At 33.3% G+C, this 24,772-nt stretch overlaps 1 protein-coding gene across 1 annotated transcript; it reads left to right on the forward strand.

The window, feature by feature from the left end:
- Positions 1–8,835: 8,835 nt before the first annotated feature.
- On the forward strand, positions 8,836–15,055 carry si:ch73-52p7.1 (uncharacterized protein LOC100321084 homolog). The gene is made up of 3 exons (XM_056470380.1): positions 8,836–9,009; positions 10,845–10,998; positions 13,201–15,055. Exon 3 carries the CDS (start codon positions 13,211–13,213, stop codon positions 13,844–13,846), a length of 636 nt encoding a protein of 211 aa, XP_056326355.1. The 5' UTR covers positions 8,836–9,009; positions 10,845–10,998; positions 13,201–13,210; the 3' UTR covers positions 13,847–15,055.
- Positions 15,056–24,772: the final 9,717 nt, after the last annotated feature.

Raw genomic sequence — 24,772 nt, forward strand, 5'->3', positions numbered from 1 at the left:
GCATGAATTAGCATGTTACTAGCATGTTTCCAGCATGAATTAGCATGTTACTAGCATGATTCTAGCATGAATTAGCATGTTACTAGCATGTTTCTAGCATGAATTAGTATGTTACTAGCATGTTTCTAGCATGAATTAGCATGTTATTAGCATGATTCTAGCATGAATTAGCATGTTTCTAGCATGAATTAGCATGTTACTAGCATGATTCAGCATGTTATTAGCATGATTCTAGCATGAATTAGCATGTTACTAGCATGTTTCTAGCATGAATTAGCATGTTACTAGCATGATTCTAGCGTGAATTAGCATGTTACTAGCATGATTCTAGCATGAATTAGCATTTTACTAGCATGATTCTAGCATGAATTAGCATGTTACTAGCATGATTCTAGCATGAATTAGCATGTTACTAGCATGTTTCTAGCATGAATTAGCATGTTACTAGCATGTTTCTAGCATGAATTAGCATGTTACTAGCATGATTCTACCATGAATTAGCATGTTACTAGCATGTTTCTAGCATGAATTAGCATGTTACTAGCATGATTCTAGCATGAATTAGCATGTTACTAGCATGATTCTAGCATGAATTAGCATGTTACTAGCATGATTCTAGCATGTTACTAGCATGTTTCTAGCATGAATTAGCATGTTACTAGCATGTTTCTAGCATGAATTAGCATGTTGTTAGCATGATTCTAGCATGAATTAGCATGTTTCTAGCATGAATTAGCATGTAACTAGCATGATTCTAGCATTAATTAGCATGTAACTAGCATGTTACTAGCATGATTCTAGCATGAGTCAGCTTGTTTCTAGCATGAATTAGCATGTTGTTAGCATGATTCTAGCATGAATTAGCATGTTACTAGCATGACTAGCATGTCACTATCGTGTTGCTAGCACCTTTCTAGCAAGATTAGCATGTCAGTAGGATGTTAAAACTGTTAGCGTGTGTTAGAATAGCTAGTCACAGTCTCTGGGACAGTTGCTAGGGTGCTGAAATTGGTTGCTAGGGAGTGGCTAGTAAGTTTAAAGGTAATCAGTGATTGGCTGCTGGCTAGACTGAGTTGAATGAGGCCAGACTCTAGTCTGTAGCACAGTCTGATGCAGAGTTATGAGCTCACAAAGGTTGATCCAATGTTAAGTAAATGGGAGTCTTTTACAATGGAAGTCTATGGGACAGTTGCTAGGGTGCTGTAAGTGGTTGCTAGGGAGTGGCTAGTAAGTTAAAAAGTCATCAGTTATTGGCTGCTGGCTAGACTGAGTTAAATGAGTCCAGTTAGAAGTCTGTAGGACAGTCTGATGCAGAGTTATGAGCTCACAAAGTTTGACCCAATGTTAAGTCAATGGGACTTTTGGGATTTTTCTGGGTCGTTTTTCGGAAAACCCAAGGTCGGATCAGTTAGAAAAGATATAGCAACCCGAGTCAGACCAGTTTGAAGGTTTGACGAAAGTTTGAAGTATGTAGCTTGAAAGGCCTAGGAGGAGATACACTTAGAAATTAGTCTCAGAAGAAGAAGAAGAATAATAATAAGTTTAAGATAGATAACAGTATGCTGGCTTTTCAAGCCACCATAATAAATAATATATATATATATATTATAGAACCCAATAGCGGGACTGTTTTCTGACACTGTGTTGAGTTTGACATTTGGAGTTGTTTCAGGTGGCATATTATCAAGTTTATTTACAACAAAAGAACTTAACATTTTGCATAATACAGGATTTACATCACTATTAATCACTTTATAGTAGTCTATTTTTTATTTTTATTTTTGAAAATGCACAATGAATGAACATTATTAAATCCTTCTTTGCCAGATGTGATTAAGGCATCATTTAAACCAATCAAAACAGGGAGGAAATAAAGTAAATACATAACTGGTAATGAAACACACTGGTAATATGATGCAGCAGCTGATGTGATAGACGTCTGTAGCCTCTTAATATAAAGCCAGTATTTTTTTTCTCTTTTTTAAAATGAAATGTATTGATCAAACACAAGTATAGCAGCATATACACAATTTCCTCTTTTTTTAAACGTATCCTCCACCCATAGCAACTGTCCTCCTGCAGTCCTCCTCCAAAATGACCCGTCCAACAACCCAAACCAACACACCCACAAACAAAAAAAACATACAGATCCAGACAACAATACATGAACAACATAACAGAAAAACAAACACAGTGTTAGCCCCTGAGTGCTGATGGGTCGTTTTCACCCACTCTGGGTTGATTTTGAGGCTTAATTTGGCCACAGCTTTATCAGTGTTACAGCAAATGGGATGAGTTTTGCTGTCAAATCTTATTTTGACACATATTTTGGGAAAATGGATTGTACATTTGAACATCTGAGTTAATTGACTTCCTTTTGGTTATGTTGGGGGCTGTTTTGACCCCATTGACTTCTATTATAATCACATTTTTTGATTGCAAAGACACGATAATCATACATTCTTCATTCTTCAAGAGCTACAATTTGTCATTTTGACTACAGATTATCAGTTGCAATGCAAAAAAAGCTTAGTTTTGGGCTTTTATACGGAGTTATATGGAGCACAGTGTATGTGTGTGTGTGTGTGTGTGTGTGAGAGAGAGATCTTTGCGCTCTTATTTTGACATCTCACATGTGATATGAAACTCAGCTCTCAGAACACAGTAAACACAATTCTGCACACACACTATAATCTGCTGTTATACTCCATATAAAAGCCAGAAACTCTCCAGCGCAGGCCTATCTAAAGGGTTAATGCTGCCAACTGATGATCAACAGTAAAAATGAAACATCTGACCTCTTCCCAACAAGGAAAACTTATAGGAAAATGACTATATGCTGTCATGGCTTTGCAATCAAAAAATGTGATTATAATGGAAGTCAATGAGGCAAAAACAGCCCCCAACATAACCAAAGGGGAGTCAATCTGAACAGTACACAAGGGTTAAAGTGCATTGTAGAAATGGATCATGATCCTAGTGCAAGGACATGAAATATGTAACTATCCTGTTTCAGACATCTTGCTATGTGTATTTATCTCCACTTTTGCTAACTAGATTGCCATTATTTTGCTCCCGAGCTTTACCTAATGATGTGCATTCTGGATCATGATGATCAAGATTTGACGACACCTGCTGGTCAAATCTGTAAATGCAACAAACACTCAGCAAAACATGCATTAAAATGAGCCTTTTCAAACATATTGAGAAGTTTAAATTAGAAGTATAAGCTATAAATTCACTTAGAATCATGCAATATGATGAAATATTAAGTGTTTGCATAATATGTGTGTTTTTTTAAATCAATTTCTAAAGCTTAGGGTTATGTTTTGTTCTAGGTTGGGCTCTGCTTGAACAGGCCAACAAGAGACTATTAACTCACATTATTCCTTTTCATTTCACAAATCCCCTGAAGATCATACAATCTGCTCTCTTGAGGATTAATGGCTCATTTAAAGTATTAAACTCTAGCGTGGGAGATGATTCATTGTTATGATTCATAGTTCATTGTAATTGAAAGTTTGAAGATAGAAGCAGTTCTGTCAAAACGCAAAAGGCAGTTCAAGATTTCAGACTCGCATAAAGCAATTAGATCATGAAACCTTTTGAATTATGCTTCAATTTTTTTCCCAAATTATGTATAACAGAGGAAACACACCTCATATTAAAATTTTAGTATTTATAGTATTTTTTTATTTTAGTTTGAATGGAATAAATAAATAAATAAACAAACAAATAAACAATATATATATATATATAAATATAACTGAAATTATAAAAAATATACAAATATAGAATAAATAAAAATTTATAAATAAAATGTTATTCTAAAATTATAAAAATATAATTATAAAATAAAAATACTAATAAATAAATCAAATATAATTATGAAATCATTGAAAAAATGAAACAAATTTAAACATATAAATAAATAAATAAAATATAATTATAAAATTATAAAGTACACAATTATAAAAATACAAATAAATACAAATAAAACAAAAAAAATAAATGAAATTTAATTGTAAAGTAACAAAACAATATAATTGTAAAATAAAATAAAAACAAAACAAAAATGTAATTTTAAAATTATAAAAATATCTAATTATAAAATAAAAATACAAATTAACATATAAAATATAATTATAAATAAAAAATATGTATAAAAATATTATATATAAAATAAAAATATATAACTATAAAATACAAATAAAATAAAATACATTAAATAAATGAAATATAATTATAAAATAACAAAACATATAATTATGAAATGAAATTTTTTAAATTTAAACTTAAATAAAATGTCATTATGAAATGATAAAAAATATGTAAGTGTAAAATAAAGGTCTAAATAAAATAGAAAATAAAATAAATGTATTTCTAAAATTATTTAAAAAATACAAATAAAATAAAAATACAAATAAAAAAATCGAATTATAAAATTGTTTAAAATTTTTTAAATATAAATAAATAAATTAAATATAATTAGAAAATTTGAAAAACGTATAGTCATAAATTAAAAAAACATAAATACAAATAAAATAAATAAATGAAATACAATTAAAAAAAAAAAAATATATATATATATATATATAATTATAAAATTAAATAAAAAATTACATTAAAAAAATAAAACAAAATATCTAATTATAAAATAAAAATAACAATTTAACAAATAAAATATAATTATGAAATTATTTTTAAAAAAGTTAAAATATGAATAAATAAATAAAATACAACTATAAAATGCTTTAAAAAATATATAATCGAGGGTAGCATGATCGCCTCACAGCAAGAAGGTCACTGGTTCGAGTCCCGGCTGGGCCAGTCGTCATTTCTATGTGGTTTGAATGTTCTCCCTGTGTTGGCGTGGGTTTCCTCCGGGTGCTCCGGTTTCCCCCACAGTCCAAACACATGCGCTATTATATATGTACTATTATTACTAACTATTATGTTTAGAAATGTGTCAAAAGAAATCCTCCCTCCATTAAACAGCACTTGGGAAATAATAGAAAAGATTTACTAATTGTATCTTCATCTCCATCTTTCAGATCACAGCTATTATACTCAACAATCTCATCCTTCACGTTGTTATGTAGTTTTTCTGTTCCAGCACTTCCAGGAACCCTCACATGCTTCTGCGGTCCAAGCATGGAGTCATGCACTTACATCACTTTTATTTTTTATTGTCTGTCTCGCGTCGTTCCCAGATGTGCTTCAGATTTTCCTCTTGGCTGATGCGCTCATGCATAGCGAGATGCTGAGGACACACTGCATTATAAACCCTGTCTTACACACACACAGTCTCTGAATGATAGAGATGAATGACTGTATGACCACAACACGCTTTTACTTGACCTTTTTCTCTCCTTATACATTTACATCTAGTCATTTAGCAGATGATTTTGTCTTACAATTGAGGAGGCATTCAGTGATTCAAGAAGAAGAGGCAACACACACAACAAGTGCTGATTATACAGAGCAACTGTTATAGTGCTCAGAGAATTAGGTGCTGGTAAAGGCAGGGGGGAGTGTTTTTGTTTTTTAGAGAGGAGTGATTCTATTGGGTGGCTCAGTGGTTAGTACTGTTGCCTTACAGTAAGAAGGTCACTGGTTCAAGTCCCAGCTGGGTCATTTGGCATTTCTGTGTGGAGTTTGCATGTTCTCCCCGTGTTGGTGTGGGTTTCCTCCGGGTGCTCCGGTTTCCCCTACAGTCCAAACACATGCGCTATAGGGGAACTGATGAGCTAAATTAGCCGTAGTTTATGAGTGTGTGTGTGAATGTGAGAGTGTATGGGTGTTTCCTAGTACTGGGTTGCAGCTGGAAGGGCATCTGCATAAAACATATGCTGGATGAGATGGCGGTTCATTCTGCTGTGGCGATCTCGGATGAATAAGGGATTAAGCTGAAGGAAAATGAATGAATGAATGTTTCTACGGGTGGTTTGTCAAACCCACTCACCTGTCTGAGGCTCACTCAGAAATGCACAATGTTTTTTTTGGAGATTGTGAGAAAATGTCTCGGTTGCAAAAAAAAAAGAGTCGTTTAAAGTGTCAAAGAGATGAAAAAGTGTGTTTTCCCAACTTAAAAATATGAAGTTAAACTTTGCATAACTTAAAAAAATAAGTTAATATCCTGATTAAGTTATTAAATAAGTTAAATCAACATAAAATATTTCTCGTCTTAACTTTTTGTCTTTTTTTTAACAGTTTTTTTTTACAGTGTAGGCAAACCTAAACTATTATTTGTGTTCGATGATATGGATGATTTGTTTTTATGGATTATGGATTATTATTATTATAATTTTAGATTCGTACCTTGTAATGAAGTTGGAATGAATGAGCAAAACAAACAGCTGAGTAATAAAATCTTAAAAAACAAGACTGCTCTTCAATTATGGCTCTGATTTAGGGCTGCACAATATACGGTTTCAGCATCCAAATCTCAATGTGTGCATCAGCAATAGTCACATCGCAGGATATGCAATATCCAATCTGAATTATAGTTGACCAGGAGCTACAGAATTGTATTTAATCACTGTATTTATATCGAATTCATATGATTAGTGCAATAAAACATTTCTTACTTTGAAGTTTTGTCTTGTTTCTATCCCAAATATCTACATTTCAAAGCAAAAATAAAAATATTTCACTTACAGTACCACACTGGCGGATCATTTCATGAAAACAAGCAAACTTTACTTATTTTCTTCAGACTGTGAAAAGTAAATAATATATTTACTTGCTTTAAGAGTTTATATATATATATTTGCACTAGAAACAAGACAAAACAAAGCATTTTTATATTGTGAATGTTCAATTTTTGTACCCAAACACTGTTAGACTCTGCCAAATCCATCAAACAGAGCTATTTTAATCATCTTCTGAAACTGTATTCATATTGCAATATTTATCGCAGACAAATAAACTTACACAATATCAGATTTTTACAATATCATGCAGCCCTATTCTGATTGTATTAAGCAAACTTGCAGGTAAAACACCTAACTTTAAGCTCTACTCGTAAGAGAAGACTCTTTAAACAACACACAGTCTGATCTCATTGTATTCTTGAAACAAGATCACTAATATTTTAGGCAATAAATAAGAGTGTACCTCCTGACCAGATAAGGAGTTTCTGCAGTGTTATCCATTGACAGATATTTTTCCCCTCCTCAGATTAACTACAGGAAAGAATGAATCAGCATTGGGAAAACTGCCAGAAAGCCTTTCTTTCTTTCAGCATTGTAGAGAGACTCTTATGAATGGGTCGATTGTGTAAATTCTTTGTCCAAAGACATGCAACTATTCAAAGTGATTATGACTGAGTATATAAAGTTTTCTTTGCACATTCTTTATCCAAAATCATGCAATTGACCATTAAAATTGAATATAATTGAGACTATAACGTTTGCATTACACATTCTTTATTCAAAATCATGCATTAACCATTAAAAGTTATTTTGATTGAGTATATAACGTTTGTATTGCACGTTCTTTATCCAAAATCATGCAATTAACCATTAAAAGTGAATATAATTGAGAATATAACGTTTGCATTGTGTATTTTTTATTCAAAATCATGCAATTAACCATTAAAAGTGATTATAATTGAGAATATAACGTTTGCATTGTGTATTCTTTATTCAAAATCATGCAATTAACCATTAAAAGTGAATATAATTGAGAATATAACGTTTGCATTGTGTATTCTTTATTCAAAATCATGCAATTAACCATTAAAAGTGATTATAATTGAGAATATAACGTTTGCATTGTGTATTCTTTATTCAAAATCATGCAATTAACCATTAAAAGTGAATATAATTGAGAATATAACGTTTGCATTGCTTGTTCTTTATCCAAAATCATGCAATTAACCATTAAAAGTGAATATAATTGAGAATATAACGTTTGTATTGCACGTTCTTTATCCAAAATCATGCAATTAACCATTAAAAGTGATTATAATTGAGAATATAACGTTTGCATTGTGTATTCTTTATTCAAAATCATGCAATTAACCATTAAAAGTGATTATAATTGAGAATATAACGTTTGCATTGTGTATTCTTTATTCAAAATCATGCAATTAACCATTAAAAGTGAATATAATTGAGAATATAACGTTTGCATTGCTTGTTCTTTATCCAAAATCATGCAATTAACCATTAAAAGTGAATATAATTGAGAATATAACGTTTGTATTGCACGTTCTTTATCCAAAATCATGCAATTAACCATTAAAAGTGAATATAATTGAGAATATAACGTTTGCATTGCACATACTTTATCAAAAATCATGCAATTCACCATTAAAAGCAGTTATAATATAGTATATAATGTATACAGTACATTGTGTATTCTTTACCCAAAATCATGCAATTAATCATTAAAAGGGATTATTATTGAGAATATAACATTTGCATGGCACATTCTTTATCCAAAATCATGCATTAACCATTAAAGGTGAATATAATTGAGAATATAACATTTGCATGGCACATTCTTTATCCAAAATCATGCATTAACCATTAAAGGTGAATATAATTGAGAATATAACATTTGCATGGCACATTCTTTATCCAAAATCATGCAATTAACCATTAAAAGTGATTATAATTGAGAATATAACGTTTGCATTGTGCAGAATCTTTAAAAGTATTAAAAGTGGCAACAATAAATGTAAAGTGTGTGTGGTAGAGAAGGTAAAAGCCTGAAGGATGAAGTGTTCATAGGCACACCCAGCTGTTATTCAGAAAATGGAGGACAGCTGCATGCCTTCTGGACCAGGCAGGATAAATAGTGGTTGCTAACGGCACGTCACCTCCGGCCCGTCTCGTTGCATAATAAGAAAACTTCAGCATAGTTTCAGACTCTGGAGCAAGACGCTGCCAATGTAAGCAACAGAGCCTCGGCTGAAGCGGAGCTGAGGAATTTTTGTGAGACTTTTGCTCATAAAAACACAAGCCTCCATGTCTGAAGGAGAGGAAAGCTGAGAGAAAGGTAAACGCTTCTGCTTGGCTTTTGGTGGCGTAGAAAGACGTGATTCTTTATTGTTAGAGTACGATAATATATTGGTTAATGTTTTGCTTCTGCTGTTTTGAAAAAGTGTGTATTTAGATAAACTCAGTCCACATACACTGTGATAAATATGCGTAAGTTAGCAGTTTTCTGTCATTTGGGATTCATGTTTTTATTTTCCCCCATTTATTTAATTGCATTATGGGATCTTATGAAGTTGAAAAGCTTGAAAAGTGACGTTTACTGATGTTTTTAATAGTTTAAAGTTATATATATATATATGTTTGTGTTGGTGTTGTAAACTATTGTACAGAAAACAGGTAATAAACTGCCAGTGCTTTTTATGTTGTTTTTACAGATTTAACAGTATTATAGAGTTGAAGTTTTAGTAACTCATCTCTAATAACAGATTTCTTTTCTCTTTGCCATGATAATAGCAGCTAATATTAGTCTAGATATTCTTCAAGACACTAGTATTCAGCTTATAGTGACATTTAAAGGCTTAACTAGGTTAATTAGGGTAAAGTTAGGGTAATTAGGCAAGTCATGTATAACAGTGGTTTATTTTGTAGACAATTAAAAAAAAACATCCCCTAAGGGGGCTAATAATTTTGACCACAGCAGTTTATATATAAAGCAGTGCTTTTATAAATTTGTATTTATTTATATTATTTTATTTGTGTTTATTTCATAATTATATATATTTTAAAATTGTATAATTATACTTTATTTCATTTTTAAAAAACATTTTTATAATTCTATTTTTATTTTATAATAATATTTCATATATTTATTTTATTTTATAATTATATAGTTTCTATAATTGTATAATTATTCATTCATTCATTTTATTTTCAGCTTAGTCCCTTTATTAATCCGGGGTCGCCACAGCGGAATGAACCACCAACTTATCCAGCACATGTTTTACGCAGCGGATGCCCTTCCAGCTGCAACCCATCTCTGGGAAACATCCATACACACTCATACACTTCAGAAAATTTAGCCTACCACTGCATCGCCTTATAACTATATAATTATATTTTATTTATTTATTTATTTATTTATTTATTTATTTATTTATTTATTTATTTATTTATGTATTTATATGTTATAAGAAATTGGATAACAATGATTTTTTGTAGTCTATCGAAAACAAAGATCTCTTAAAGGGGCTGATAATATTGACCTTAAAATGGCTTAAAAACTGCTTTTATAGGTAGGGTAATTAGGCAAGTTATTGTATAACGATGATTTAATTTGTAGAGTATCAAATATATAGCTCAGGGGCTAATAATATTGACCTTAAAATGGTGTTTAAAAAATTAAAAACTGCTTTTATTCTAGCCGAAATAAAACAAAATAGACTTTTATCAGATATTATTTTATAATAAAAAATAAGGTCGCCGGTTCGAGTCCCGGCTGGGTCAGTTGCCGTTTCTGTGTGGAGTTTGCATGTTCTCCCTGCGTTCGCGTGGGTTTCCTTCGGGTGCTCCGATTTCCCCCACTGTCCAAAAACGTGGTATAGGTAAATTGGGTAGGCTAAATTGTCCATAGTGTGTAAGTGTGAATAAGTGTGTATGGGTGTTTCCCAGTGATGGGTTGCAGCTGGAAGGGCATCCGCTGCATAAAACATATAAGTTGGCGGTTCATTCCACTGTGGCTACCCCTGATTAATAAAGGGACTAAGCTGAAAAGAAAATGAATGAATGATTTCATGACTTTCAAAAAGGACAGATTAGTCACTGTGGAGCATTTTACGTAGACCTGGCACACTGTGTTCAGCATGTGTTCCAGGATGATGTTGTTCTTCTTTTCAGTCTGAATCTGAGAGGGCAGTCATGGCGCTGGTGAGAGTGGGCAGAGTGGCAGAGCGTCAGAGGGCAGAGCCTGTTTTATTATCCCCTCTACATCTGGCATTGGATGACTAACCAAACACACTGGAACTCCTTCACGCACCACTGAAGCGTTTTGGTAAGCTGCTGATCTTTCATTTAAAAGGAGACCGGCTCTGTTCTGAACACTAGTGAGCTGCCTAACACACTGGCTCTTATTCTCTGTGTTAAAGTACTACATACTAGCAATCCATAGTAATTGATATTTTAGGGTAATTATATAATTGCTATGGTAACACTGACTAAATTAATTAATCTGTTGTGGTGATTCTATAGTTGCTATGGTAACAAAACCATAGTAATTGATCTTTTGGGGTAATTCTATTGTTGCTATGGTAACATAATGACTATAGTAATTAATCTGTTGTGGCAATTCTAAAGTTGCTATGGTAACACGACCATAGTAATAAATCTGTTGGGGTAGTTCTATAGTTGCTATGGTAACATAACGACTATAGTAAAAAAAAATCAGTTGGTGTAGTTCTATAGTTTCTATGGTAACAACAACTATTGTAATTAATCTGTTGTGGTGATTCTATAGTTGCCATGGTAACACAACCATACTAATTGATATGTTGTTGTGATTCTATTGTTGCTATGGTAACACAACCATACTAACTGATATGTTGTGGTGATTCTATTGTTGCTATGGTACCAACCATAGTAACTGATCTGATTACATAGTTGCTATAGTAATAAAACGATTATAGTAATTCATCTGTTATGGTGATTCTTTAGTTGTTGTGGTACAAACCATAGTAACTGATCTGTTGGGGTAATTCTATAGTTGCTATGGTAACATAACTATTGGAATTAATTTTTGGACTAATTCTATAGTTGCTATGGTAACACAACAATTATAATAATTGATCTATTGAGGCAATTCTATAGTTTCTATGGTAACATAACAATACTGTAATTAATCTGTTGTGGTAATTCTATAGTTGCTATGGTAACACAACCCCACTAATTGATATGTTGGGGTGACTCTATAGTTGCCATGGTGACACAACAACTATAGTAATTTATCTATTGTGGTGATTATATAGTTGCTATGGTAACACAACCATAGTAATTGATATGTTGGGGTGATTCTTTAGTTGCTTTTGTAACATGAAGACCATAGTAATTAATCTGTTGCTGTGATTCTATTGTTGCTATGGTAACACAACCATAGTAACTGATCTGATTATATAGTTGCTATAGTAATAGAACGATTATAGTAATTAATCGATTGTGGTGATTCTTTAGTTGCTATGGTAAAACAATCTTAGTAACTGATCTGTTAGGGTGATTCTATAGTTGCTATGGTAACATAACTATTGTAATTAATCTGTTGTGGTGATTCTATAGTTGCTATGGTAACACAAAAATAGTAATTGATCTGTTGGGGTGATTCTATAGTTGCTATGGAAACACTGACTATAGCAATTACTCTGTTGCTGTGATTCTATAGTTACTACAGTAACACAACTACAGTGATTGATCTGTCAAGGTGATTCTATAGTTGCTATGGTAACACAATACCTATATTAATATAAAAAGGACCCTCACTGAAGTTTTACAGCTATAGGGTATATTATTCTACAATACACCACCGCTTACAATAAATTAAAAACTAAAGTATACTACAGTATAGTTCACAATAGTCAATACTAAAGAAGCATTCAAAGTGTTGTAAATACTATAGCACATACAGTATAATAGACTTTCCAATAGAATGGTTCAAAATCACCAAATTTAGTGTAGTATTTTTTTATATGTGGATTTCCTGCTGAGCAAGCAATAGCCATCATATTGACCATCATTTTAGTCTAGACCTCTGGGCTGTGTACAAATGAATATTTGATATGGTCTATTATTAGATATTAGATGAAAAGTCTTAATTATGGTTGTTTTGTTCCTAAACGGAGCTGTTTTAATTAATGATAAAAAGACACAAAATATAATTGTGCACTTGTATAAACAAAAACTGATGAATATTCATAAGTCAGCTAGAAAATGTTTCTGCACCTGCTTTGAAATCTGCTCACCGTACGAGTCTCCATCTAACAGACGTCTTTCTGTGCAGAATTCATGTGTGTTGTTCAGGAAACTGTATATCGGTAGATTTAATTGAGGTGTTAAAGCACATGCAGATGTTTGGTTTGTTCTTCCCAAAATAAGAGCTTGTAAAGGCCCCGCCCTCTTCTGGGAAGTGGGTGTGGTGCAGCAGCAGCTCATTTGCATATTAAAGAAGCACAAAAACCATATCTTATATGTTCCTTGTAATTGCATGCAGGAATCCTGAGATGACCCGGAGTGGTGGGATGAGTTTGGCAGTGCTGTCCTGCATACTGTGGCTAGCAGCTCCTGCCCTCCTGCGCTCCGAGTTCAAGGTGGCTTACGTGACAGAAAGCAATGTTTACATGTGCACAGAGCCGGCCTCCTGCGAGAAAATGAACACCAGCGAACTCAGCAACTGCAGAGACCACTCAGAGGTGCTGCAGAAAACCGAAAAACCCAGCCCCGTCCAGAAGAAGCGTCTGACGGTTTGGTATACATCGCCTCTGAATGTGGCCTTGTTTCTGAACAATTCTGAAGTCCGGCATTTGTCGCTGGTTCAGTGCAAACCTCCTGCTGAGCAGCCCGTCCTGTCTGAATACTTCACAGTGCAGCGTTTGGAGACATTTACCATCACATACCCCTTCTGGAGGCCTGGACAGAGTTATGATTTCGTTATAGGGAAGGATCGGGACGCCCCGTACCACGAGGAGGCCAGAATCGCAGTCATTCACACCTCTGTGCTGACCGGGAATACAGAACTGAAGTCGTACACCATCCAAACCAAAGTAGATCACAGTGGCATGATGTCCTTTCCGGAGATTTTCATGTCTCGCAGTGGGCTTTTGGAGATGTCCAGGATATTTGTCACATTTTTATACTGAGAGAATGTTTATTTCTCAAATTTTAGCACTGCATTGTTAATGTAGGTCTCAATATGGGGCTGTTTGGATAGATAAGGATGGGTGTGAGTACTTTGGGATGTGTTCTCGGACATGTTGCAGATGAAACTGGACAGGTCTAACTGCATTTGGTTGTTGAAACCACATCTGTATGCTTTACTCTTCCCAAAATGTAAAAACTAAACATGTGAGAGAGTGTTATGGACTACATCTCAGATAGAACAGTGCTAATGCAACACAATGCAATGTGTTGACTGGTTGCTAAGTGTTGAATAATAAAAATTTGAATGTTAAATTATTATCAAATGGCAGCATTTACAACAGAGATGCATCACACCAGTATGTCAGGATGCAACCAATACTCATGATGTGCCTATTGCAAAGACAGTGTGTGTGTGCTTTCCTATTATTCTTGATCTATGCTATTTATCACTTCTTTAATTACTGTAAATAGCTTTACTTGCTCGGTATTTGCTGGCAAATCACTGATGTAAGATCAGCCAACAGTATTAACAAGAAGAACCAACAACCAATAGTATTAAAAAGATGAATATCATTAAAAATATAGATGTTAATGCAGAACAGATTTGTACACCATCCAAACCAATGTAGATCATTGCTGTTTTTTTGGAAATGTTCAGGAAATTCGCCTCTTTTTTCCTACATTTTAAATGCTGCACTGTTGATGTAGCTGTCAATATGGGTCTGTTTACGCCTGGTCACTTCATGCATTTTGTTCCGATAGCTAACTCTAAATGCCCTATGAAATGCATTTGGGATGGATATAAATGCAATTGCTCAAACCACTTCAGGAGGTGATCTGGATCACATTACAGATGAACCTAAACAGGTCTAAATGCATCTGGCTGTTGAAACCACATCTACATACTTTTTCTCCCAAAATGAGAGTGTGTTATAGTCACGATCCTTTTGTTTACCTGTCATGTGTTCCATCCATGTGCTTTCTGTTGTCATGTGATTCCTGTGTTCAGTTTTCCCGCCAATCATTAGTTTCATCAGTTCCACCTGTGTCGCACCCCTGCTTGTAATCAGTTTAATCTTGTCTTGTGTATTTATACCCCTCCAGTTCAACCGAGTGTTTTGTCTGGTGTTGTCATGCTGTTCTTTTGTGTTTGTTCCTGGCCTGTGAGTGGTTTGTAAATAAATGTTTTTGGGGGGTAATTCCTGTAACCTGTGCGTTTGTGAGTGAGCTTTCTGTGACATATGACAGTCGATATAGGTTATTTTCAATCAGGTGGATGTGGTGATGCGCGAAATATAGATGCAAGAAGTAAAAGCTGAATTGGAGACAGAGGGAAGTCCGTACTTTTGCGATTTATACCATATTTCAAAAGAGAAATTTAAAGAATATAGCCACATGTGTTGGGCATGATCCTTGTATAAGGAAGTGGGCTGAGTTTTTTACAATATATTTACCTGACATCGAGGAGGTACATACTGTACGTTACATGAGAAATACTGTAGTAAATCCTGTTTTTAGAGGCATACTATAGATAATTACTTTAATCAAACTGTCTTTTTCATATTGTTGCTGTGGTAAAATACAAAGGTAGTAATAAACAACTTTCAATAATAATAATGTGGTATTATATTCACAAACACCAAATAGGCCTATAGCTACTGAAATTATAACACATACTGAAGTTACTCTTATAATTCACGAAAAGCGTCAAAAATGTGGTATATACTATTGGCTAAAGCTTAATTTGTCATAAGTTTTATAACATTAATAAACTATTCATTTTTTGGCGACTCGCCGTTTTGCTATTGACTGAATTTAAAGCATTGCCTACCGGTTCGTCAGGATTTGATTTAACCGCCAATACTGTTTTTAGGCGGCAATTTCCATTCACCATAACGGCTCACTGGAAAAAGAAACGGCTCGGTACCGACGGCAGCACACGCATACACCGACAGTCGACCTATCTCTATACTTTCAGAGAAAGAGCGGCCTGTCAACAACAAATGTTTGTACAGCAGGCACGATAAAGTAAGTTTATTCACCTCGTTTTTCTCCCGCGAGCCGCCATTTTACCTGTGCAAAAAATCATTAAATCATGCTATTGTTTTAATTCTCTATCATAATTATATGTACACTCTTTGTGGAGCAAATGGTTTTACGGTTTATTGCACCTTGAAAATCTTATTTTTTGGCTATTAAACATTTTGTTGTTATTATTATTATTATTATTTATTATTATATTAATAATTGTATTAGTAGTATTATTGAACCTTTCCAACTGTGTACTGCTGTTTAATGCCTTCACATAATATTAATTTCCATTTTTTTAGCCACTGGGTGTCAGCAGTGCTCTACGTCATGTAAATGGCAGACTCGAGGCTTCTGGTTTCTCAGATTTGACACACATCTGATCATGTTAACCGAATACTCGTATACTGATGAACATTACACATGTGGTGTTTACTTCAGGATGTTCATCATTTTTTCCTCTCCTGTGATCTTTATAAAAGGAAATACATCTAAGTGTTTTACAACTCCTCATTTTTAAATTAAAGATCGTGGGTCAGATATTTTATCGGCATTAAATTTAAAAAAGTTATTTTTATTGACGGAAACCACAAAAAAATGTAGTTGAACACAGTGTGTAACATTTATATTACTTTTATGAAAATAAAATGTCAAAATATAGGTGAAATAACCTAATGTTTAATGCTGTCTATTCAGCATAAATTACCGTTATATAAAAATTAACCATAGCCTACTTATTGTGACCTTATATAGCAGAATTAATGATCATACAAAATTTTATTATATGTGAAGTGATTAAAAACTGACAGATGCAGTTGAAAGGATAGTGACTCTAATCTTTTAATTTCATACATTATTTTTCCAAATATGCCTGACAAGACTTTATACATCCATTTTGCTATATAAACTTGTTATAAATGTCTTCCATTACATTTTCTTCATTACATTTTAATGGGTTTAAATCTAATGGGTGATTTGATTTGAATCGTACATTTAATGGGTGAAAATCTGTCTAGCAATTTTCCATTTTGATCCTTTTTGTCTTTTTTTTTTTTTAAATGGAAAAAATTAAGCACACTTTAATAAGCGCAATCTTTACAGAATATTTTATTTTACAGGCAAATAAATATATATATATATATATATATATATATATATATATATATATTTTCCATAAAGCACAATTTCTGATGTCTCTCATATTTGCAGGTTTTCCATCACAAAGCCTGAATTCAGAGGATGTTATCAAAGCTACATTCTTCGAAACATCCCAGTAGGCATTTAATGAGAGGTAAGAACACACTATCTATAATTATTAAACAAAAATTTAAAAAATAGAAATTATTAAACTCCTGTCTTACTGATAAAAGCATTTCAAAAGTCTTGTGATTGATTTTGGCACATTTAATTGCTGAAATAAATAATATCACACTGCAGACAGCAATATTCAGCAATTAGATATATTGTGATAATGAACATGCATTATATTGATATTGCAGGCACTTATACTATATATATATATATATATATATATATATAAGAATATTCAAAGTGTATTTGCAGTGGTGTTCATAATAACAATTCACAATTTTCACAGTTTTGTTTTGCCCTGCTGCATGATGAAATATTGACTGTGACTATTTAGAGGCAAGGCAAGTTTATTTAAATAGCACATTTCATACACAGTGGCAATTCAAAGTGCTTTACATAAACAGGAATAAAAGAAACAAGTATAAGAAAAATGAAAACAAATAATAAGAATGGTAAAAAAAATAAATAAGCATAAAAACAGATAAAATGTGTTATAAAAGAATGAAAAACAAGAGAAAAACATAATAGTGCGATCTGTCGGATGTAGTGCTATTGTACATTAACACTGTGCAATCATGAGCCTCTAGTGGTTACCATTAGTAAATTTAACTAGACTCACGATGAAAACAAAAGCTTTTATTAATCTTAGCTGATGTTAATTACTTAATGTCTAATTATGTGTTAAAGTTGTAGTCATAATATAATTGTTTTATTAAATGCAGTCAATAATTAATAAAATTCAGTTGTATTTTAAATTAATGTTAACTAGTACCTTTAATAAATCTGGCTTTTTCTCACTGTTGATTTTAATCTATTTACTAACGTTTACTAATGAGATTTTATTGTAAAGTGTTGCCTGTTGCACTTTAATCCTTTTGCAATTTAATCTGGTTGAAACATTTATTTACTCTGATTATGTATATGTATCGGGCGTCACAGTGGCGCAGTGGATAGTGCGATCGCCTCACAGCTAGAAGGTTGCTGGTTAGAGCCTCAACTTGGTCAGTTGGCGTTTCTGTGTGGAGTTTGCATGTTCTCCCCGTGTTGGCGTGGGTTTCCTCCGGGTGCTCCGGTTTCCCCCACGAGTCCAAAGACATGTGATATAGGTGAATTGGGTAAGCACAATTGTCCGTAGTCAATGAGTGTGTGTGGAGGTTTTCCAGTGATGGGTTGCAGCTGGAAGGGCACTGCGTAAAACATACGCTGGATAAGTTGGCAGTTCATTCCGCTGTGGCGGCCCCAGATTAATAAAGGGACTAAGCCGAAAAGAAAATGAATGTATGTGTATGCAGTTTTTGTTATTATACCTGGTAAAGTAATCTTTTTTGCGGCTCAGTATCATGATAAAACCATATACTTTGATAAAAGCTTCAGCAATTAATCACAAGAAAATCATCATCAGCCTAAATCACACTAAATAAATCTGATCTGGTCATCACACCGCAAACAGCAACCTGTTGTTCAGCTCAGGGTCAGCAGGTCAAAGCGGGCAGGATCACATCAAGATGGCAGATGTTGGCATTCACAATTAATAATCTACCCAGGGAATTGCATTTCCCAACTCAAAAAACACACATCTTGCAATTAATCGAGACCAATTAGCGAATGTGAAACTTGTGGGGACGAGTCAGACAATCGAAAGCCGCCTTGTTTAGCACCTCAAAAACACCAGTCTATACCCACATGAAGAAAAAGAAACAAAGTAAATACTATAGTGTTTCTGAACCATACAATACAAAACAAAACAAAAATATTTATCATCATATTCACAACAATAATGAATATTAATAAATAATAAATGGTAATGAATGCTTTAGCATAATGTAGTATTAGCTATAATGATAAACTGATGAGCTGCAATAAATATGGTAGTATGCTTTAGTTTTACTACAGTAGACTGGTGTATTGTAGTATAATATACTCTAGAGTTGTAGAATACTACAGTATTTCGTTATTTATTTATATTACTATAGTTGTTGTGTTACCATAGCAACTAGAGAATCACTACAACAGATCCATTACTGTAGTTGTTGTTGCCATAGCAACTGTAAAATCACAACAACAGATCAATTGCTATAGTAGTTGTGTTACCATAGCAATTATAGAATTACGACCACAGATCAATTACTATAGTTGTTGTGTTACTATAGCAACTATATAATCACCACCACAGATCAATTACTGTAGTTGTGTTACCATAGCAACTATATAATTATCACAACAGAAAAATTATAGTTGTTTTGTTACCATAGCAACTATAGAATTATCACCACAGATCAATTACTGTAATTGCTGTGTTACCATAGCAACTATAGAATTACCACAACTGTTCAATTACAGTTGTCGTAGTTTTGTTACCATGTCAACTATAGAATTACTACAACAGATCAATTACTGTAGTGGTGGTTACTATAGCAACTATAGAATTACCACCACAGATCAATTACTACAGTAGTTGTGTTACCATAGCAACAATAGAATTGCCACCAAAGATCAATTGCTATAGTAGTTGTGTTACCATAGCAACTATAGAATATGACCACAGATCAATTACTATAGTTGTTGTGTTACTATAGCAACTATAGAATCACCACCACAGATCAATTACTGTAGTTGTTGTTACCATAGCAACTATATAATTATCACAACAGAGCAATTACAGTTGTTGTTTTGTTACCATAGCAACTATATAGTTACCACCTAAGGTCAATTACTGTAGTTGTTGTGTTACCATAGCAACAATAGAATTACCACCACAGATCAATTGCTATAATTATTGTTACCATAGCAACTATAGAATTACGACCACAGATCAATTACTATAGCTGTTGTGTTACTATAGCAACTATAGAATCACCACCACAGATCAATTACTGTAGTTGTCTTACCATAGCAACTATAAAATTACCACCACCGATTGTTGTTACCATAGCAACTATATAATTACCACAACAAATGAATTATTATAGTTGTTGTTACCATAGTAACTGTAGAATTACCCCAAAAGATAAATTACTATTGTTGTTATGTTACCATAGCAACTATAGAATCACCACAACAGATCAATTACTGTAGTTGTTGTGTTACCATAGCAACTATAGAATCACCACAACAGATCAATTACAGTTGCCATAGTTTTGTTATCATGTCAACTATAAAATTACCACAACAGATCAGTTTGTTGTGGTGTTGTGTTACCATAGCAACTACAGAATTACTTCAATTGTTGTGTGACCACAGCAACTATAAATTAACACCAGTGATCAATTACTATAACTCTTGTGGTACCATAGCAACAATAGAAGCACTTGAATAGAGTATGGTTCAAAATCACTCTAGTATTTACGATAAATGACTAGTATTTGGATCATGCGGGTGTCTATCAGACAACAGCGCACCTGCAGAAAGACGACAGCGATGGGAAATGCCAGATTAAGGCAGTGTGTGTCGCTGATTGCCGCTGATGTCGTTGACCTGTCTAATGAGCGCTAAGCGGTTGAAACCACAGATTGCAGCTCAACCTTCACACATGCTTTTTATTTATTCATTCATGCCTTTATTCAGCCTTTGGAAGTCCATAAAAAAAAACACCTCAGCCTTTGCTCTCCTCGTCGGCGGTTTACCACTAAAACATTTTTATAATCAGCCTTTATTGTTCGTTCGCTCCTTGTGGGAGATGCGCCCATGTTCATTTTTTAAAAGGGCAAATCAACCATAATTCAGTTTATAAACTGCCGCGCGCATGCATGAATATTCATGAGCTTCCTGAAGCTGCCACGGGCACGCTGATTCATTAGGCGTATGTAAATATCACTCACTTTAATTGCCCCTAAACTGACTCAACATAATGTTGTCATTAGCAAATTATTACTTATTTGTCTCGCTAATCGTACAGTATGGCACAAATGCGCGTCTACACATATATGATTACAATTATAAAGCTCTTTCTCAGTGGCTGCCCGCATGATGGGTGCTGTCCTCGGCCCGCAGATGGATTGTGGGTAAAGTCTGGGTTGCGGGTGCTAATGAGTTAGCGAGGTGTTTAGCGGTGCAATTAAACAAACTGGCACTTTTGTGGGTGCCGGCTCGTCAGCTTTGTTTTCTTCGTCCTGTCACTGAACGCATCTGAAAAATCATCCGAGTTATTACTGTGATGGTCTGAGCGGAGTAAAACATTCTTCATGTCACCATCGGAGGCCTGTTGAGATCCAGAAATATATAACTCAAGACAAAATGAAGAGAAAATGGTCTGATGACAAACATAATGGAGCCATCCGCGATGAAAGATGTGTTATAGCGCTAGTTGTGCGTCTAAAAGTTTATCTGAGGACGCAGAGAGAGTAAAAGCTGGTGAAATGTAACTCTAGTTTCATCATATTGTAAATAGAGGTTGTTGATTTACAGTTGCTGAACAACGTGGTGGCCCAGTGGCTCAATGGTTAGCGCTGTCGCCTCACAACAAGAAGGTCTCTGGTTCGAGTCCCGGATGGGTCAGTTGGCATTTCTGTGTGGAGTTTGCATGTTCTCCCCATGTTTGAGTGGGTTTCCTCTGGGTGCTCTGGTTTCCCCCACAGTCCAAACACATGCGCTATAGGGGAATTGATGAACTAAATTAGCCGTAGTGTATGAGTGTTTGTGTGAATAAATGTGTATGTGTTTCCCAGTACTGGGTTGCAGCAGGAAGGGCATCCGCTGTGCAAAACATATGCTGGAATAGTTGGTGGTTCATTCCACTGTGGCGACCCCAGATAAATAAAGGGTCTAAGCCGAAGGAAAGTTATTGAATAGATGATAGTAACAACAACAACAACAAAGATCTAAATTATCATCAGATCAATTTCATGACGTATATGATAATTACAGTTTATACATTTCTGAAAATTACTACAATTAAAATTTTACTAAGGTTATTTTGTTAAGAAATGTTTTATTAGGAAGTTTTACCTGATTAAAAAAAAACAGTAAATTAATAAAAAATATAGACATTTCAAAACAACAACAACAACAAAAAATGTATAAATAAAGAAATAAATATGACAAATTATATATAGACAAAAATTAAATATATATATGTTATATTAAAAAAAATCTTATATATAGACTTTTTAAAAAAGCAAAAAAAACAAATAAAATGACAAAGTATATATATAAATAAAAAGTGAAATTATAAACATCATAATTAAAAAAAATATATATTGACCTTTTAAGAAAGCAAAAACTAATAAAAATGACAAATTATATATAGACAAAAGTAAAATACTTTTAAAAAATATATAGAGACGTTAAAAAAACAAAATAAATAACAAAAATAAAAAATAGACATAGACGTTTTAAATATATATATATATATATATATATATATATGTATATATGTGTGTGTGTATGTATATATGTGTGTGTGTATGTATATATGTGTGTGTGTATGTATATATGTGTGTGTGTATGTATATATGTGTGTGTGTATGTTTATATGTGTGTGTGTGTATGTATATATGTGTGTGTGTGTATGTATATATGTGTGTGTGTATATATATATGTGTGTGTATATATATATATGTGTGTGTATATATATATGTGTATATATATATATATATATGTGTATATATATATATATATATATATGTGTATATATATATATATATGTGTGTATATATATATGTGTATATATATGTGTATATATATATGTGTATATATATGTGTGTATATATATATATATATATATATATATATATATATATATATATATATATATATATATATATATATATATATATATATATATATATATATATATATATAGGTGTGCATCAACAAAAAAGCACAAAATATCCCAAATAAAAACGACAAAATCTGTTTATAGGCAAACATTAAATATAGACGTTTATTTAAATGTATATAGACATTTTTAAAAAGCAAAAAAGTAACAAAAATGAAATATAAACTCTAAAGATTTTAAAATATATAGACTTAAAAAAGCATATATATATATATATATATATATATATATATATAAAAGAAAAAAACTAATAACAATGACAAATCCTATATAGACAAAAATGAAATATAGACATTATAAACATTTAAAAAATAGAGACAAAAAAGCAAAAAAAAAAAAAAAAATTGAATGAAAACTAAAAAAAAATATTTATAGGCAAAAATAAAATATGTACATTTATATATATATAACAAAGGTGAAATATATACATTATAAACATTTAAACATATATATATAGACATGCAAAAAAAAAAAAAGATGAGATAATTGATACAAACATTAAAATATTTGTAAAAATATTCCAATAAATTAAAACCTATCAATTAAACTTGTATCAGTGATAGAAACCCTCTCTCCTCCCCAGGTATTTAACAAATAGCAAAATTGAAGTCTTGCATTTCCATGTAAAATCATACTTCTGCAGTGTTTTCTGTGTGTCACACTTGGTTAGTTCTGTACGTGCCTTTTATTTATTTTTACAGCCTCACAATTAAGCTGTTTAGTGTTCTTTATGAGGCCAGTTGTTCTCGGTACAACAAGCATGACAAAATGGGAAGGAGAAAAAAAGGGAAAAGTGAAAGGCTGGCCTGAGCGGGACGGGCTAAAACAGCTCATAAAGTGATGTGATGGATGGTCTGTGGTCCCCGAAGGCTTCCACACCATGTAAATTGGCCCAGACAATGCATTATGGATCAGGCGTTTCAGATTATGGCTTGTTAATGTGTTTCCCTCTGCTTGTGTGCAGGCAGGGACGTGGACACCTCATTGACAGGGTCTGTGGGTGCAGATGGGGAGGTTTTGGGGGGTCTCTCTCTATGTGTGTGTGTGTGTGTCCATATGCTTCTGTATCAGATCCTCCGGGACGCAGGCCATCTGCTTGGGTTCAGGCTTTCGGGGTGTGAAGTGGGACTGAACATGTTTAGGCCTTCATAAAGAATGGCTGATGTGTCTTCAGCATTGCCAGGGTTGCCAGGTTTTTGAAAAAAAAAAAAAGAGAGAGAGAGAGAGTAGCCAAATAGGCAGTCAAAATTAACCCAAAACTAGCTCAGGCTTTTGGGGTGTGAAGTGGGACTGAACATTACCAGGGTTGCCAGGTTTTCGCAAAAAATTAAATAAATTAAAAAGTGAGAAAAAAAGTAGCCTAAAAGCAACTCAAAAATATCCCAAACTAGCTCAAAGGCTAATCAAAACTAGCAGAAAAAAAAGCAGAATAACATTAAAATTCAAAATATGACATCAGGCTTTCTGGGTGTAAAGTCGGACTGAACATTACCAGGGTTGCCAGGTTTTTGCAAAAAAAGGGGGTGAAGTGGGACTGAACATGTTTAGGCCTTCATAAAGAATGGCTGATGTGTCTTCGACATACTTGGGTTGCCAGGTTTTCGCTAAATAAATAAAAATGAATGGAATGAACAGTAGCTCAGTGGTTAACACTGTGGCCTCACAGCAAGAAGGTCGCTGGTTTGAATCCCAGCTGCGTCAGTTGGCATTTCTGTGTGGAGTTTGCATGTTCTCCCCGTGTTGGTTTCCTCCAGGTGCTCTGGTTTCCCCCACAGTCCAAACATAATAATCCGCTGTGTAAAACATATGC

The sequence above is a fragment of the Danio aesculapii genome, chromosome 13, assembly GCF_903798145.1.
Source record: "Danio aesculapii chromosome 13, fDanAes4.1, whole genome shotgun sequence".
NCBI lineage: Eukaryota > Metazoa > Chordata > Actinopteri > Cypriniformes > Danionidae > Danio > Danio aesculapii.